This window comes from Lagopus leucura, unplaced genomic scaffold (assembly GCF_019238085.1).
Source record: "Lagopus leucura isolate 7727_CA_CO unplaced genomic scaffold, USGS_WTPT01 Super-Scaffold_702, whole genome shotgun sequence".
In the NCBI taxonomy this organism is placed as follows: domain Eukaryota; kingdom Metazoa; phylum Chordata; class Aves; order Galliformes; family Phasianidae; genus Lagopus; species Lagopus leucura.
Window position 1 is genome coordinate 10,874,277 of NW_024962254.1, and position 19,189 is coordinate 10,893,465.

At 37.2% G+C, this 19,189-nt stretch overlaps 1 protein-coding gene across 1 annotated transcript in view; it reads right to left on the bottom strand.

The window, feature by feature from the left end:
- Positions 1–507: 507 nt before the first annotated feature.
- The window catches only part of TRPC6 (transient receptor potential cation channel subfamily C member 6), a 94,912-nt gene continuing 76,230 nt past the window's right edge, over positions 508–19,189 (bottom strand). The window contains exons 6-12 of the mRNA XM_042862458.1: positions 17,092–17,319; positions 13,628–13,892; positions 11,727–11,922; positions 10,053–10,256; positions 5,180–5,263; positions 3,870–3,945; positions 508–3,562 (exon numbers count right to left, since the gene is read on the bottom strand). Coding sequence (XP_042718392.1) covers positions 3,414–3,562; positions 3,870–3,945; positions 5,180–5,263; positions 10,053–10,256; positions 11,727–11,922; positions 13,628–13,892; positions 17,092–17,319 — 1,202 coding nt within the window. The 3' untranslated portion in view covers positions 508–3,413. The remainder of the gene's footprint in view (positions 3,563–3,869; positions 3,946–5,179; positions 5,264–10,052; positions 10,257–11,726; positions 11,923–13,627; positions 13,893–17,091; positions 17,320–19,189) is intronic.

The following is a 19,189-nucleotide window of genomic DNA, read 5'->3' on the forward strand; positions in this document are numbered from 1 at the left end:
ATAAGCAAAGAGAAGAATGTCTAAGAGATGATGAGTTCTACTTATTGCATCTCATAATTCTAATTTAAGACATATTAATGGGAAAAAATGTCAAAAGCCAGTACTTTTTCACACTGGGTCTGTTTTGGATGTGAATGCTGCTGCAGGAGCTGTGAATTTAAAGGAATTAAAAGGAACACAAGTAGGTAGCAAGACTACTTTGTTATCCTAATAATTCACCCCCAAAAATCTGGAAACACTTCCTCACTGAAGTTATGTCAATCCTTTGTCATTAGAAACCTGAATTAGAACCATGTAAGATGAAGACTGCCTGTTACTTAATGCAGGGTCCTTCAGAAATGTCCAGCATCAGTCACAATCAGCCAGAGCAGGCTAATTTCACATTGGATCTAATCAAATAGGACAAGGTCTTTGAAGCTTCCAAGAAAATGTAGTAGTTATAGTAGTTGCAGTAGTAGTAGTTGTAGTAGCACTGCTAGCAATTTGAAGTATTTGCATGAGGCAGTGATGGACCAACATGATCACACAATGCGACACAAAGGTATTTTGAGTCTGGTATGTTTAATTTTTGATCAGAAATAGATATTTGGTATTGTGCTCATTTTAAATACTACAATGTTTGTCACACTACATTTGGCATTAGACTTCTTCAAACATATTTAACAAATTGTTCCATGAGTAATAACTACATATAAAATATATTCATTGAATTAAAAAAATCCATATTTTTTTTTTCATGAAATACTATATATACATTACGATCCTATAGTTTTAAGATAAGTCAAAATTTGGGCTTAACAAATTCACAGTGTCCATTTTGTCTCCGTAAGAAAAATCTTCCCTTTAAAAGTGCCAGGATTACACATTTCCTTAAGTGCCACTTCCTCACACTGCATTTATAGAGACTGAAGGTTTTACCATCATCCAGAACTGGGCCGCAAATCCAAATTGTGCATTGCAATGAACCCAAATACTTAGTGAAAGCAAATTTTGACTGTGATTGCAGGTCAGAGTTCTGGTCAACAGATTTCTTAAAAGAGGAAAATCTTTGTGCGGTGGGGTCTCTAATGTGGTCTGCAGTCTGCAGCTGCAGAATGTGCTCACTGCTTCAGAAAACCAGGCCACGGGTGTTCATATGGAGTGGGAACTCAAAATCAGCGGCCAATCCTGACTCAAGGAGATGGACAGAAGCCTTCTAGAAGCCAAAAGACTGTGAAGATAGATACCTTCATGCTGACTTCCAACCACAGACCATTCCTACTGCCTTCATTTCTGTAAAGTGGCTGACACAGAAACCAGAGCATCTCTGCTGATGTACAACCAGCATGGTCATCTCAGAGTCTGCAGCATTCCCTATGGAGTACTGCAGGAAATACAGCAGGTTATGAGGTAATGCTTTTTAATTATCAAAGGCAAGTTATTAAATTGACTATTTTGTAGCTCATAGTTTTCCAGTCACACACAGCGTTTGTAATACAGCCTGTTCAATGAGATTTTGAAAATCTCATTTCCTTTCTCCTCCCTCAGAAGAAGAGACCTTAAAAATTTCTAAACCCTGAGTTCACTGTGTCTGAGTCCCACATGCTCCAATAGTGGCTAACCTCACGGGCTGAGCATAAGGCTAAGTTCCCCCAACTCATGGTTAATACTGCTGGGAGGACCAACCTGCACGACTCCGACCACACTCCACCTCCACAGGAGGCAGGGCAGAACCCCTCAGTATCTGTAAGTGGTTGCAAAACCAGTTTTCATTCAGTCTTTTTTTCCCCTGAAAATACACAGTTATTTGACCAATGTTTTTCAAGAAAGGACTCTCAGTAAATTCAGCTGGAAACTAATCTGCAACATTAAAAACAACATTTTTATACCTCCAGTCTAAAAGAGAGACATGGAAACAATCCGATATATTCCACAATAAATAAGTTTCACAAAGCAACTTTAAAAGCAATTACTGTCAAGCCATTCCTAGCCTTGTTTCCTAAGCATGTTTTTATAGGTGTGTTATGCATCTTGAAGTTTGTGTTAAAATATTTCCCAGCCCTTTTGATTTCTTTAAACAAGCTTAAAGAGAAATATAATAAGTGCTAATAACAATCCCAGAACTGCTGATTGTTACAAGAGAGAAACCCTATTGACTGTATTAACTGAGGGGAAAATGAGATGGCATTTAGCCCACATCCACTTGGAGAAACAGAAAACAGCCAACTATTCTGCATGTAGGTATTAGCTGGCAAGTCACAGAACTGACTACCAGACCAGCTTACACTACTTCTCCTCCAGCCAGAGACAGGGGAGTACTGCAGTGGGCAAGGTGGAAGCATTGGTGGATACTGATGATGACATGCAAGACTTTTCATTGATGAAGTCCTAGGAAACACAGCACAAACAAACAAACATACAAACAGAAAAGGACAAGGGATGAAAACATGCAAACATGAGATTTTATGCTTTGGAACAGCATGTTTTCTTTTGCTGTGGATACATCTGAACAAAATTCAACAATTTAAACAAGTTTAACTGTGAGGAATTGTGGTCCCCAGTGCATAACATTCCCCGAATTCAAAGGGTTCACACCTAATATTTTGCTATTTCCCAACTTAAATAACTCTTACTCAAATTTCCTTGCAGTTCGTGAGTTTTACATCAAGACATAAAAGCAGAACTTGGGAATTTTGGAACAAACTAGAAGTTTAAGGATTAATTTTTTTGGATTAAAGGAATTTCCTTCAGGCCTCAGCAACAGCTCTTCAATAAGCTTGGTGAAAAATATTTCCATCTTAATGCACCAACTCCCATTGGAACCTACGCATCTTTCAGGACACCTCAGCAGTGACAGAGGTAAGTAGAGAAGACCTCTGAATACTCTGCTACCTACCTCTTTCAATGAGGTGCTCAAATAAATTACTTCAATATCCTGGACATATTTAAGAAAGGCAATTACCTTTTTTTATTATTTTTTTTTTCCCTTTTTTTGCTAATTGGGAATGCTTGAAAAATTAAATAGATTTTGATATAAATATGTAAAAGACTAGAATGTTCCTCTTCTGCTTCATTAAAACAAACGCATGACTGTTTATTAAATGAAATTTGGAAAAACAACCAATTAATGTAGGAAAAGTCTGGATTTATGTTTTTAATCTGTCATGTTTGGGCTTATTAAAATTCTACTCACATTTTAAAAAAGGTAAATTGAATATTAAAATGCTCTAAAACTATCTCTTCAACAGGTAATGAATAAGTAAATATCAAGTTGTTTACCATGGCCACAGAGGATTTGCCAATGTGATTTCTGCAGTAAAGAACTGGAATGATGTAATTTCTGAATCCATAATAGAAATGTGAGCTAGACTTGACAAAAACATAAATATGGCTTTGAGTGGATTAATGTTCTGTTGCATTTCATAAATGTTTGGTTATCTCTTGCTTTCTTCTTTAGAGTTGATTGACAGTTTTTCCCCAAGTTTCCTTATAAGTTCTGCCAAATCTTCTGAATTTTGAGATTTTTCCTCAAGCAGTTCATACCGGAGACTTGAAATGTCCTGTTTAATCTCCTTCAGTTCACCTGTAACAGACATTAGAAGGTCATACTATTAAGAAAAGGACAGCATAACATATCCATACACCTCTCAGTCATCATGGCTTTTATCTGGATTTCTTCACTGAACCAGAAGTGCGTGGGTATTCTGTAGGCCATTGATGAATGTTGGGTTATGGACAGGAATACAAAAAAGCAGTTCAAGAAATAAACAAATCCAAAGGCAAGAGCGTGAGAGTTCAGATCAGTTCACAAAACCTTAATGATCCTTCACGTGGAAGTTTGTTTTGATTCTCTGATTAGAAGTAAACATGTAATTCATCAACATACTCACCTTCATTGACTTCATCACTTTCCTTATCTATCTGAGCTTTCAGTACATATCTTTTAATCAGACGCTTCATTATTTTCTGCAAAGAAGAAAAATTTTAAAAAGTTTTCTTACTTTCTTTCAGGCTGGACGTTAGGAAATACTACTTGTCTGAGCGGGTGGTGAGGCAGTGGGATGGGCTGCCCAGGGAGGTGGTGGAGTCACCGACTCCGGAGATGTTCAAGGAACGTTTGGATTTTGTGATGAGGGACATGGTGTAGTGAGAACTATTGGTGATGGGCGGATGGTTGGACTGGGTGATCTTGTAGGTCTTTCCAACCTTGGTGATTCTGTAATGCTGTGATTCTGCTTATCTCTACAAAATTTCAACATCTGTGCTATTAAAAATATGCTATTTTTTTATTGTATTCAGACTTTTCACAGTGTAGGACTTGTCAGATTTTTTTGGAACAGTCTTTTATATAGATGCTGCACAATAGCAGCAGTGGTGCAGCAAAGAAAGCAACTTGTTTTTGCCTTATGGTTAGAAAAGTATCAGTGTTCACTACTTTCAGCATCCTCTTGTTGAAGAAACAAACTTGGTTTCTTTGCACTGCATCACTGTTGTTACTATACAGCGTCTATATAAGACTGTTTGAAAAACTCTCACCTTGTCATGACCGGAATCATTATAATGCAGTGATAGACAGTAAGATTATGAGGAGACAAAAAATAAAGAAACTAATGAAAGCATAAAGGCTGAAAGATATTTCCTGTGTTTGAGGTATAAGAATATAGAAACATAACACAATAAGCTAAGCTGCTTCAGCAAATAGATCAGGAGTTTCTTGCATTTCTTTTACAATCATAGAATCATAGAATGGCCTAGGTTGAAAAGGACCACAATGATCATCTAGTTTCAATCCCCCTCTGTGTGAAAAACTTCCTCCTAATATCTAACCTAAACCTCCCCTGTCAGAGTTAAAAACCATTCCAATTCCCATTCTCTATTGCGTTCTTGGTTTTCTTAGTTTGTACTGTGCAGTTGAGGGAGTTGAAAACTCAACCTGTGTCTAAAAATAAAGATATTTTCAAACACTGTAAAATATTGCACAATAAGGGCAGACAACAAAGACAAAACAAAACAAAACAAACAAACAAACAAAACCTTTACATTTTACTGTATCCAAATTATTGCATTTATTTCTGACCTACACAAAGTCTATGGACTTGTTTCGGACTCATGTTGCTTGGCATAAATTCAGACTGTCTTCATGATGTCAGTCTGATCTGCACAACTTCTTGACTGGGTACAAAAATAAAGTGCTTTTTACCTGATATTGTCTTGGAGGATTGTTTAAACTGTTTAAGTGGATTTCATCAGAGCTTCTTATACTTGATTGCTTTCTTTGACCAAGCTGAAACGGAAACATTACTTATAAGACAAGATAAATATGAGTACAATATTAAGTTAAATTACTGCGCACAGATATTGTATGATAAAATATTAACTGCAGAGCCCAGTTCTGGGAGTATGAAACTACTGTGGTAGTCTTCATACCTGTGCAGAACTCCATCAGAGGGGCTAAAACAAGCCCTACGAGAACGTGCTGTAGGATAGTTTTCTTTGGATTATGTGTGTTTTAAATTAGCAAAAACAATTGTACAATATATAGAGAGAGATATAGTGAATAATTATTATTTATATCTAGCATACTAAGTTGAATTCAGATGGAAACTGAATTAAAGATGTATAAAAAGCCAATGTTGCAATTTCTTGCTTGAATAAAGATACCTTAAATGCTTTGAATATCTATTGGAAAACATAAGTTTATCTAATATGTTGTAACTTAAATGATGTGATTTATAACAAAAACGTTGGCTACTGTGTGCACATCGCTGTATAATCACTGTTTTTCAGAGTTTGAAAACTAATACATATTCTTCTGAGCGTCACCTTTATTATTAGAATAAAAGAGAAAAAAACACCTTCTTGCTTCTTCAGCTCCTGGTTTCCTAATGAACAATTTCTGGAAATAATGTAATAGAATAAAATGAAGAATTTGCTTCCCCTGCAAAAAGCACATTTGTGTGCTTCACACACTACGCATTGATTGTACTCTGCTGACTGACCACTTGGTGGCAGAAACTGCCAAGATTTCCATGTAACCTCATTTTTACGCTGATTGTTAAGCGTTCTGCCTGTGGCTTTTTCCTCTCCAAAAAATTCTACTACTGTAATGAACTCAGCTTGTCACATAAATGAATGAACTAGTACATGTTTTTAAGGAAATATCAATTAAAAATTTGCACGAAAGTAACTGAAGACTGAAGCGAAGATAATTTAAATACACCGATGATAAAAACTAATAAAAATAAATATCCATCCCTCCAGGTGTGTTGTGTGAAAGAAATGTAGCCTATATGCCATTGCTCTTAGAAAAAAACATTCTTGTTTAAATTTGCTTCTCATGTCAACTTTCTCTAGTACTGCTTGAAATTTAAAGCAGTGGTGAAATCAATTTTCAATCAAGCTTAATGAAAAGCTTTAAAAATGCTGAGTCACTAAAACCTTGAGCAAATGTTGAGGGAACGACATGGAGCGGTGTCAGGGGAGGGTCTGACAGAGGACTGGGAAAAGAGTCTCTGCCAGAAAGTGGTTGGGACAGAACAGGTTCCCCAGGGCAGTGAACATGGCCTCAAGCTTTTGGAGCTCAAGGAGTATTTGGATGGTGCTCTCAGACACAGGGTTTGACTTCTGGATGGTGCTGCGTGAAGCCAAGAGTTGGACTCCACTGATCTTTGTGGGTCCTGTCAAACTCGGACTATTCCATAAGATCTGTGAAATGCTGGAAGATTTACCTGCAGCACATGAGACATCTGAAATTAAAAACAAGGCTGCCTTTGGTGTCAGTGTTTGTAACATCTGTGTTTGCTTTTATAAGCCATTATGAACTTAACCAGAGGCAGCGGCTTGCCAAAAGCACACTGTAGCTCCACGCTTTCCTTCTAGGATTGTAATGAATTTCTTTTCACTTCTACTCTTCAGCTGTTATGAAAGAAGCTTGTCAGACTGGCTAAGAATCCACAGAGGCATGTAATTTCTTTACTGGACTCCATTCTGCTAAACTATAGCCACCATCTCAAAAATTACTGACCTTGAACAGGCCTCTGCTCAGTCTGCTGCCTATTTTAACCCACTTTAAAAAGTTACATAAAGGATATATTTGATTCAACCAAAATAAGAAACTCTTAACTTATTTACTTTTTTTGTAAATGACTGTCTGTTGCCACATGCTCATCATTCCACATATTAAGTCTCATTTGTTGGTTATAAAGTTTTTTTCCACAGTGCGTTGTAACAGTGTTGGTCTTTAGACTTCCACCTCTGCCTAAAACCCTACGTTCCCCTAATGCAATTAATTCATCCCAAACCACTGCAAGAAAAATAGACTGACTATAAACTCTTTAAACAAGCCTGTTATATACAGCTATGAATCAACTCAAATGCTTTTTACTACGCTTGTATAAAACAAATATCAGAGTGCTTTAGAATAAAACCAAACTGCTTTCTCAGTGGACAGGCTTAGAGACAGGCTGCAAACGGGAATTCAAAACACTGCCCAAGTGCACGAAGGAGACATTAGGAAAGCCAAAACTCACCTCAAACTGACATCTGCAAAGGCAATGAGAAGAGCTTCTACTGCTGAAATAGCAGGAAAAGGCTGAACAGGGAAAAAGTGGGTCTGTAGCTCAGTGGAGCAGGATGGTTAGTGACAGCAGAGCTGAGGGATTTGGTGCTTTCCCTCCTTCAGACTTCACCATTAGCCTACTAGGACACTGTGCTTAGAGAAGGGCTTTGATGAGGAGTTCCAAGAGCAGGCTGAGAATGAGAGTTGAATCAGGGGCAAGTTGAGAGAGCTTGGCCTAGGCATGTTTGTTAGATCTGATGGGCTGCAAACACGGGTGCTGAGAGCAGATGGAGTCCTTGTAAAGATGGCAAAAAGATCATGGAGACTGGGAAAGGTCTCCAAAGACAAATGTCAAACTCATCTTCAAAGAACCTAAAATGATGATCTTAGCAACCACAGGCCACTCAGCCTCACTTTGATAACTGGAAAAATAATGGATTGAGTTATTTTGCAGAACATTTCTGGGTACACAGAGAAGCATACGGTTACTGGGAACAGTAAGTGTGGGTTTATGAAGGCTAAAATTTGCCTGACACTCCAGGTGGCTCTCTGTGATAAGCTGACTGGATTTGCAGATGAAGGAATAGCTGGGGATGTAATCTATTTTTACTTTAGCAAGGTTGTTACAGGCTCGAGCAGTGGGCTCAGGTGAATCTCATGAAGTTCAACAACTCCAAGTGCAACGTCCTTCACCTGGCTTGTGGCCACCCCCACTGTCACTACACGCTGGGGGACAAAAAGGATAGATCACAGCCCTGCCAGAAAGGACATGGGATAACAGGGGATGGCAAGCTGGACAAGGGCCAACAGTGTGCCCTTGCAACCCAGAGGGCTGCACTGAAAGAAGTGTGGCCAGTACAACAAAAGATGTGATCCTGCCCCTCTGTTCTGCACTGGTGAGGCCTCACCTGGAGCACTGCATCCAGATGTGGAGTTCTCAGTACAGGAGAGATACGGAGCTGTTGGAGCGCGTCTAGAGGAGGACCACAAAAACGATTCCAGGAATGGAACACCTCTCCTCTGAGGACAGGCTGAGAGAGCTGGGGCTGTTCAGCCTGGAGAACAGACAGCTATGGGGAGATCTGAGAGTGGCCTTTCAGTATCTAAAGGGAGGCCGTAAGAAGGAAGGGGACAGACCCTTTAGTAGGGTGTGTTGGGAAATGAAGGAAGGGGAAATGGTTTCAAACTAAAATAAGGCGGTTTAGATTGGATATAAGCAAGAAGTTTTTTACAGTAATGGTGGTAAGGCACTGAAACGGAAAGGTTTTGGATACATTGGGAAACACTTAAGGTCAGGCTGGTCTCTGAACAACTTGATCCAGCTGTAGATGTCCCTATTCATCACAGGGGATTTGAACTAGATGACCTTTAAGGGTCCCTTACAACTCAAAAGATTCTTTGATTCTGTGATTTTAACACTGTACTCGAGAATATATTTTACCAATATTAGGATGTTGTGGGCAAAACTCTGGCTGGATAGTTTTTATCAGAGAGTAGTAAGGGTTGTTGTCATGGGGCTTCCACTTTTTAACACAGAATCTATGAATCTATAAATCACAGGATGGTTTAGCCATGGCTCTTTTGATGCATCACAGGATACTGCTGGCTATCTGGGCTGCAAGCACATACTGTCAGCTCATTTCCAAATTTTTCAACCACCAAGTCCTCTGCAGGGCTGTTCTCAATCTATTCTTTGTTGATAGTACTGACATTGCAAACTGCTCTGGCCCAGATGCAGGACTTTGGACTTGAGCTTTATGAACTTAATGAGTGCACATTTTCCAAGCCTACTCAGGTCGCTCTGGAGGATACTCCTTCCTTCTTGCATTTCAACTGCACCACTCAGCTTGGTGTTATCTGCAAACTTGCTGAGGGTGCGCTTGATCCTGCTATCTGTGTCATCAACGAAGATATCATGTGGTATTGGTACAAGTATGGACCCTTGAGGGACAACACTCATTATTGGTTCCCTATCTTTACCAATGACCAGGTGTCAGGACATGTTGGAGTGCACCCGTCAGACTTAGCAGAGGACCACAGAGATGGGGGGGGCTAAATCACTTTCCCTATCAGAAGAGGCTAAAGAAGCTGGGCTTGTTCAGCCTGAAACAAGAGTTTCATCCTGGATGGAACACTGCCCAGACAGGTTGTGCTCTCTCTGTCCTTGGAGGTTTTCAAGACTGGACCAGATGAAGTCCTAAGCAGCCTGGTCTGACCTCAGAACTGAGGAGGCAGTTGGATCAGACACTGCTGAGTATTTTCTGATTCTGTGACAGAAAGCAGGAAGAACTGTACATTTACAATGTTATTTTGGAACTTAACTGATTATAGAAGTAGACAAATATTCATATTAAAAAACTAAGTAAGAATTTCAGCCTGTACCCAGTGACTGATTTCAGTCTGGATGAAGAAGATCAGGATTTTCATCAGAAAAAAATGATCAACGCTGATAATGAAAACTTAAAATCGTTTTATCTTTTGAAATTGGTAGTCAGTATATGTACTATGAAATTACCTTGTTCATCTCTGCATCTTCCTGGAAGCTTTTCTTTTGGCACATAAATGGTTTAGTGATCCATTTTTTGAGTCTGAGTAAGAGATACAGCAAAGATTTTGGACTTGGCACTAAGTTGAAGGGTACTGGCAGAGTCCTCCCTTCTTCAAAGTAAGAAAACCAAAGTTTAGCCCTTGCAAATTTCCATTCTACATCAGCATCATCCTGAAAAACAGAAACATTACTATTAATATATATTAATAGCATCTTTAGTATTGAAGATGCTCTAGATAATGTTGTGTGCTTTGAATGCAGTTGGCTGAATTTAATTTCTAATAGATCAAGAGCTTGATTATAATATGTGAAAATCACATATAAATGAATTTAACTGTTATCAATACATTTAAAATAATGCAGTTTCAGAAGATCTATGGAGTTTTGATTTAGACATTGATTCATGCAGAATGAGTGCTAATATTCTGCATTACAGCATCACAAAGACTTTTTACCCACCCGCTAGGAGAGTAATAAGAATTAAGAATACACAGTACAATGCCTAACAAAAACATGGCAACATTCAACTTCATACTCTTGGGCTTGACTGAGTAGTCATTTGCTTGGGACTCTGTTGTACTTATGATTTTTCTTTTTTATTTACTATGTTAACAGAAATGTAAAACGCTCAATGAGAACATGAGATCTGATTTCCTATTTCACCTCTTTAACCTATTATTTTCTTTGTGAAGAAGAAATAGTCTCAAAATTTTAGCTAAGAATTTTACTACTTTAAACTGAGCTTATGAAGGGTTAGGGGATTCTTCCTGAATTCCTTCCACTTGCTTAAAAATGTGATTAAATCTATCATCACCACAATTTATGTTTAACATTTATAATGGTTAAAACACTTATTTTTCTCCTTTGTGTAAATCACAGAATTGTAGGAGTTGGAAGCGAACCTCTGTGGAACCCCCCACTAAGGCCAGTCCCCTACAGCAGGTTGTAGAGAAAAGTGCCTGGGCTGGTTTTAAATATCTCCAGAAAAGATAAATCCATGCTTCTTCAGTCAGTTTCTCTCACCCTCAAAGTACTAAAGTTTTCAAGTTCAGATGGAACTTTCCTTGTTTCAGTTTTTGCCCACGCACCCCTTGGCCATGAGGGCACACTGTCAGCTTATGGTCAACCCCTGGACTACCAGAACACTCAGGTATTTCTCTGTAGAGTTCAAGAGAAAAGCTCAACTCCATTCTGCAGAAATAAATAAAAGTTTTGTTCCTGTGAGGACAAAAGAAATGGTTGTTTACAGTAAAGAAGGAAACAGTGTGTTCCAGACTGGCAAGGTCAAGGCACAGGAATGAAAACATCCTTGTAGCAAGAAGGACACTACTCACTACTTGAATAGTAACTACAACAACAACAAGGTATAGGGAAGATTTACTAACTCACAACATACTATCCTTTTTAGGACCCTAAGACAGTTCAGTAGCAGTTCCTTGGTCCAATCTAGTTCTTACTTCAAGCACAAGCATCTGAGCAATTTCCAGCTATTTTATAATAAAAATGAAGGTTGGAATTAATATTTTTGAATAATACATTCCAAAATCCTATGTGTTATTTTTCTTATAAAAGATGACAAGTGGGTAGCATTTCCAGGAGATGTAGACAACCAGATGTAAAACTATTTCATGGAATTTTTACCTCGATTTCCTGAAATGAGCTGTTAATCATGGCAATAAGCATGTTCAGCAAGACAATGACCATGGTAACATTATAGACTCCATAAAGAACGTAGCCAATGTTTTCAATGAACTTGTGTTTATAATTGATAACAACTGATTTAACTTCTGACAGTCCAAATATAGCCCAGAACAATGTCTTGAAACTTTCTTCAACACTAAAAGGAAAAATTGAACACACACATTAATGAAGAACTATAGAGCCTTAATGTACAAATTGCCAGCAACTGTTTTTATACGGAGTATAAAATTTTCTGTTAACGCAATGTACAACTCCTCCACCATAATATTATGCAGAAAAAGTTGACTACCTAATTTTACATGTATATGCTGTTCTATAATGTAATGTCATTCCTAATATTTAAGAATGACAATAAAAAATTTCATTCAGTTTAGGAATTATATGCACAGTCTCAAAAGAATATTACAGTGATTCACTATAAACTTTATTCTACATGCTACATACTTGCCTGTAATGTTAACGTAAATAACAAAAATTACTAACCTTTACATGCTTCATTATAATTGCATGAACAGTTCGTAATGGTAAAAATTGGTATTAATTATTACACCATTAATATGAATGGTATTCTGAAACTGTGTCCTCAGCTTCTCTGACTGCAAAGCAGTACTCTTCAAAAAAAGTGTCTTTTACACTGAAATCCTGAAGCTGAGCTTTTACTATTCCCAGAGATGCAGGGTAAAGATAATAAGCCATGGCATGGTGACTGATTTTCTGATTTATTTTTTTTTTCAGGTTACTATTCCTCCTTTATATATCTGTATGTGTATACATACAGAGAGAGAGGGAATATATATGATATATTAAATATATATTATATATACATACATAGACATAAATTCAAATATCTAGGGCATCTATTCCTATCTGCACCCCTCTCTAGATGTATTTTCTCTTGCTTTGATGAATAAATCTTATTTTCCAGCAACCTGAATGCAGAAGCATTGCAAAGCACATTTTGGATTTTATTGCATTATCCTTAAGGAAAAAATTAAATTCATAATTTTTAATTGTGAATCTACCTGTCTGTATATAATATTCTATCAGCACTCTATCTGAGAATTGAAGTTTTAGGTATTTCATCTATTGTGTGAACTAATAGTAAGAAGAAAATTAGTAAAAAAATTTCCATCTTGGTCAAGTTTGTTTCTTGGCTGTGTATGCTTTGTAATTGCTACAGCTTGAATACCATGACAGCCCAAAACAAAATGGGCACAGAAAAGAATGAGTTTTCATTCAAGTGATTTATCTTAAAATCACAGTTAGAAATAAGATGTCATAACAAATTTACACCAAATAAGTCCTGAGACAGAAAGAGTAAATTCAGAACTTCATTTCTTACGGTGGAAAAGAAAAAAGACTAATGGAATAACAAAAGTATACTTTTTCCTCCCAAGATAGAACAATCTGTTGCCATAGGAAACTATGGAGAGACAGGTGGCTTAGACCTTTGGCCAGAAAGAATATACAGAACTGCCTGAATTAAAGGATAAGTATTTTATAGTGTGTATCACACTGTAGTGATCAGCCTGCTTCAGTGAGAGGACAGTGGCAGCTGACTGAGGAACCAGCTCTCACATGCTGCAAGGAGCCACCATGCTGTGCTTTGAAGTTGTAATGCTGACTGCCCTCACAGCACGATCTGTCCTGCAGGCCCAGGATTAAGAGCTCATCCACTAACATACAAGAGAGAAAATGACTACTTAACACAACACAGAGTGATTTTTAAAAACAATTATAATCTTATGCAACAATTAGTAAATGTAATACATACAATGCAAGCAACCATCTTTCCTCTAAAAACAGCCCACAATCATTAAAGTCTAATCAGTTGTACTTACGTTGTAAATGCTTCATTTTGCTTCGCTCCCAGATAGTAGGAGTAGAGATTAAACATTCCTATCATGAAAGCTACAAACACCATGATAAATATCACCATGAACTTGAAGATATCTTTCACAGTTCTGCCAAGTGATATCTGCAGCGGTCCAAAGCTTTCATTGGCTGGTAAGATATAGGCTATTCTGGAGAAACTCAGCACTACTGCAATTGCATACAGGCCTTCAGATATGATTTGTGGATCAGATGGATCCCAGTTGATTCTGGCTAGAAATGAAAGATGAGAATTTCTGTTAGAATTTTGAAGTTCACCCTAGGATATTCACTGAAGTGCTGTTTTTAGGTGCATAATGGTGAACCAGAGTCATTGCAAATTGGATCTGAATTCAATGGAGCAGTGCCTTGAATGGTCAAGGTACAACCTACATTTTGTTTTTTCCTTTACTGTACATTGCATCATGAATTTTCAGCTATTTTCATTAGTAAAAAAGTATGAAACTTTGCTGACTGAAAGTAAGGAGCAGTTATTTTTTACCCTTTTGAAATTAAAAACCACATAGAAAATCAATGTCCTCCTGTAAGCAAAATCACCAAGAGCTGTGAATACTTAGTTATTCATCTGCCTTGAGTGTGCCATGTATAACTACTCAAATAGTGCAAGTAGTGGCTGTACATTACTTCACAGTGCTCAGTGAATGCCTTACATGTTACCAGAAATAAAAGTGTAAGAAAGGAAGGTACTTCACTAAGATTGAAATAGAGGTAGGACACTGGCTCTACTTACTGTACTTAATAGATCTCCACTGATTATAAATGAAAGACAAGCAAATGAAACAGTATGTAAGTTACTTGAATGTTCTCCAAATCAGTGAGTGACAATCCTGCCCACAACACAGGGTTGGAATTATTTGATCTTTAAGGTCCTTTCCAACCCAAGCCATTCTATGATTCCATGATTCTGTGATGCCATGGTGCTATAATTCTATGATCAAGTGAATGTGGTATTGCCATTTGATAGGAAACACATTCATTTGAAGTGAAGGAACATTCAAGTTTGAATCTACTTAAATAAATCTTTGTAGAAAAACATCAGAATGAGAAACTCAAAGTTTTTTAAGTTCAACTCACAATTATGCTTCAGAGAAAGAGAAGAGGTTAACCTGGCATGGATTTCATACATCCCAACAGAGCGTAATCATTGTAGAATATAAATAATTTATATAGAAATGAAGACAATCACTGACTTATTGCTAAAGTACTGTTCTGAGCTTTTAACTAACAAATAACTATTTAATACAAGTCAGTTATTCGAACAGCTTTACATTTTATCCATTCTCAGTGACGCTGCGCAACAATGCTTCAAAACATCCTTTGTATGCCCAAAAATGTTATTCTTCAAGGAACTTACTGCCATGCCCATATTCACGTCATGACAATGAAATGAATGACGGTGGTTTTAGACATAGCAAGAGTCAGTACAATCATTCCATTTCTTAGCTGCTGTGTGCTTCTTGTGGGCATGTGCAGATTGTTTTGTTCACTGAGCTATTCACTGTAAATGCCTAGAAATCTGTATAAACATGATGTATTATGTATTATCTGTATTTTTAATCTGTATAACAGAATACTGTCCCATTTTCTATAAAGAGACATAGCTGTGTAAGTTTTACCTCATTTTTTGTGAATAATTGAAAGCAAAGATGGAAGATGTTGGGTTAGCAGTTTTCCAGGTCTCATAATGGGCTGTTACCATACACCCATTATTACCATAGACAGAATTTTACCACACATAGGTATTTTCCAAACAGGCTTAAGTGCACACACTTAAAAAATTGCTCAGCGCTGCTCAAGTAGAAAATAAAGCTGCAACTTCTTTTCAGGAGCTGCCTTCCCAGGGGTGGTAAAATATCATACAGCATAAATGAAATAAAGACTTGTGCTTGTCATATCCAGAAGCTGTAAACATAATGTTTGCAAGTTCTTCAAGTAGGTGCTATCTAAAATGGAATTAAAATGTAACTAGTTGCCTTTGTAACTTAAGTGAAATTTTGTAACTTCTCTGCAAAAATTTAGAAAACTATAATTTACTGGGTTTCAAAATAAATATTATTACTCTTTTTTTCCACAATCTGGATGATGAAAAAATGTAACCTTTTCAGGAAAAATACTGGGCACATTGAAATGTGAAAAAGTGATGTAATTTGAAATCCAGATAGGAATATCTAATACAAGGAAGAGAGATGTGGTGTTACTGATTGTGAACACAAATAAACAGGGCTTAATCTTTCCTGAACTGTGCAAAATAGCTTCTACCCACTTCTCATATGTGACAAGCAAGTTTACTAACAAGTTCATTTCTTATTGAGATATTAAAAATATTAAAATAATATAATAGAGTCTCTGGGCAAAGTATTCAACTGTAGTTAAAGATACATCACTTATGTTGGCAAAAAAGTGCATTTCATTGCTTAGCTTTACCCCTTTGTTAAATTGCATACATCTCATTCTCAGTTGTTCCAATAGAAATGTTTGCAGGATAACATTGTGCAACTGAAAAGATTAAATGACCAGGATCAAAATAATGTAAAATTTCTGAATTTAGATTATTTCAGTGCTTGATGTCTAGAATTGTTCCCAAGAAAATGTATGAGTACAGTAGGGATGAGAAAAAGAAGTACAAGTCCAGAACTTTAACAAGTACATTGTGGAACTAATCATAAAATCATAAAATCGTAGAATGATATAATCATCAAGGTTGGAAAAGACCTCTAAGATCATGCAGTCCAACCGTCAACCCAACATCACCATACCCACTAAACCATGTCCTTCAGTGCCACATATACATGTTTCTTGAACACCTTCAGGGACAGTGACTCAATCACCTCCCAGGGCAGCCCATTCCATCAGCTGATCACTCTTTCAGAGAATAATTTTTTTCTAATATCCAATCCAAACCAACCCTGGCACAACTTGAGGCCATTTCATCTAGTATTATCACTAGTCATGTAGAAGAAACCGATCCCCACCTCACCACAACCTCCTCTCAGTAGTTGCAGAAAGCAATAATGTCTTCCCCGAGCCTTCTTTTCTCCAGATTGAACAATCCCTGTTCCTTGAGCTGCTTCCCATAGGATTTGTGTTCCAGACTCTTCACAGCTTCATTGCCCTTCTTTGGACATGCTCCAGGGCCTCAATGTCTTTCCTGTAATGATGGTCCCAAAACTGAACTCAGCACTCGAGATGGGGCTACAGCAGTGCCGAGTACAGAGGAGTGACTGCCTCCCTGCTCATACTGGCTGCCCTATTCCTGTTACAAGCCAGAATACCATTGGCCTTGGCCACTTCAAAACACTGCTGGTTCATGTTCAGCCAGCTGTTGACTAACATCCCAATATCAATTTCTGCCTTAATGTACTAAATAACAGAAAATCTATCAATAAATTTTAACCAAATACATTCAACTCACCCAAGGTGTAGTATTTTATGTTGGGCTCCAGTGTTGGACTTGACAGATCTTTCATATTTGCATCAACCAAGTTCTGGGCTCTGGACGCGTGCCAAAATGCCATGAACCTTGCTATGAATGATGCTGCAAAAATTGCTAACATACCAAAATCAAGCATATTCCATAATTCAAAAAGATATTCCTTTGGACCTTGAGACCAAATTTCTTTACATTCAGACCATATCATGCCTAGTAAAACAGAACAGAAAAAGCAGTGTATTCTTTTAACTTCATGTTCATTTTATATGATATTTTATTATGTACAGGGTATGTCCTTTGTTGCAGTCATATCAAAACCATTTTAATCTTAGGGAGCTTGAATAGAAACTAAAATCTTTGAACGTGTTCACTCATATACATGTCAGTACTTCCTCCCAGTGTGTGTAATAATACTAATCTTTCATATTGCTTTTGTCTATTCTACTCCAAAAGCTTTCAAATAAAAGAAAGGGAAGTGAGTTGTCCATCTGTTACGAACACAGAAAGAGACTGAAAGCACAGAAATGCTCTGGCATCGTACAACCGTAGCAGAACTAGTAGCAGAACTCACATATTCTCATTTGCAGAGGACCCTGTGTGACAAATGAGCATGCAGCTAAGAATCTTACCTAATGCTTTGTGAACAGGGAAAGTATCTGTTTGATTCCTAATATTAATTATCAAATAATAACTCAAAAAATTAAATCTGGGAATATAGCATCCTTTATAGCATCCCTTTTATTGAGCAAATCCTTCCCCTTTTCAAGAAAAAGTTTTCAATCATGAAATAAATTTCCAAAATTCTTGAAAGTGAAAATAAGAAAACAAAACTTTTCATATTTCCTTTTTCATATAATATTAATTACATTAAATAAATTCAAGGCTATATCTGTATGCACTGAATTAATTTTTCATAAGTCTACACCTACTTCTGCATGACAGAAATAAAATAAATAGATTAAATTCAAAAACTATACATTCAAATTGGAAAAATACTGTTTATTCTCCAATTATCAAACGTAAACATTTGTATTTACAAAATATTTGATATTTTGATATGGATTTGATTTGGATATTTGGAAATATAAGTGTTATATTATCTCTGTAAGACACAGTTATACTCATTTATACAGTTATCTGATGAAATAATTAACAATTGTCAATGTCTTTTAAGGTTATATGAATTTGATGTAAAAAAAGCTCCAATTTCAATCACAGATAGAGCTCATAAAGGCACAAACATTTAATTGTCTAAGTTCATGAGTGGAAGCAGATTTTGTTCATCTTAAAAGTAACTCTCCCATACTTAATAACCCTCCCCCACTTAATTAATAACCAGAACCTAGATCCTTAAAACATCTGTGCAACTAAACCTCACGGGAATCATAGAATGATAGGATGGCTTGGGTTGGAGGTTGCTGAGGTTGTACTTGATCCCATCACCTATGTCACTGATAAAGATGTTTATTAAAGAGTACCAGTCCAAGACCTGATTTGTCACTGGCCTCCACCTGGTCACAAAATCACTGATAATAGCCTTATGGCTGTGATATTCTAACCAATTCCTTATCCACAAATAGTCCCCCCTTCAAATCCATATCTTTCCAATGTAGAGATAATGATATGGTGGGGGATCATATCAAAGGCCTTGAACAAATCCGGGTAGAATATATCAGTTGCCCTCCTTTTGTCCACCAATGCCATCACTCTACCATACAGGACCAGTAGGTTGGTCAGGCATAACCTTCCCTTGGTGACTCCATGCTGGCTGTCATGGATTACGTACTCATCTCTCATGTGCCTCAAATCTGTTACAGGACGACAGTTCCATCATCTTCCCAGGCACAGAGGTGAGGCTCATCAGCCTGTAGCTCCCCAGGTCCTCCTTCCTCCCTTTCTTATAAATGGGATTGATCAAATAAATTGAATTAGACAGCTAAGATATTTTTTAGACACCCTGCTCAGCTTTTTCTGTTAAATAGGACCATGTCACAGAAGTGAATGGGTTATCTCAGAATATTTTTCACAGCATACACTTCATTCCTAAGCTGGACGGAAAAAGTCTACCTCTGGATACTGT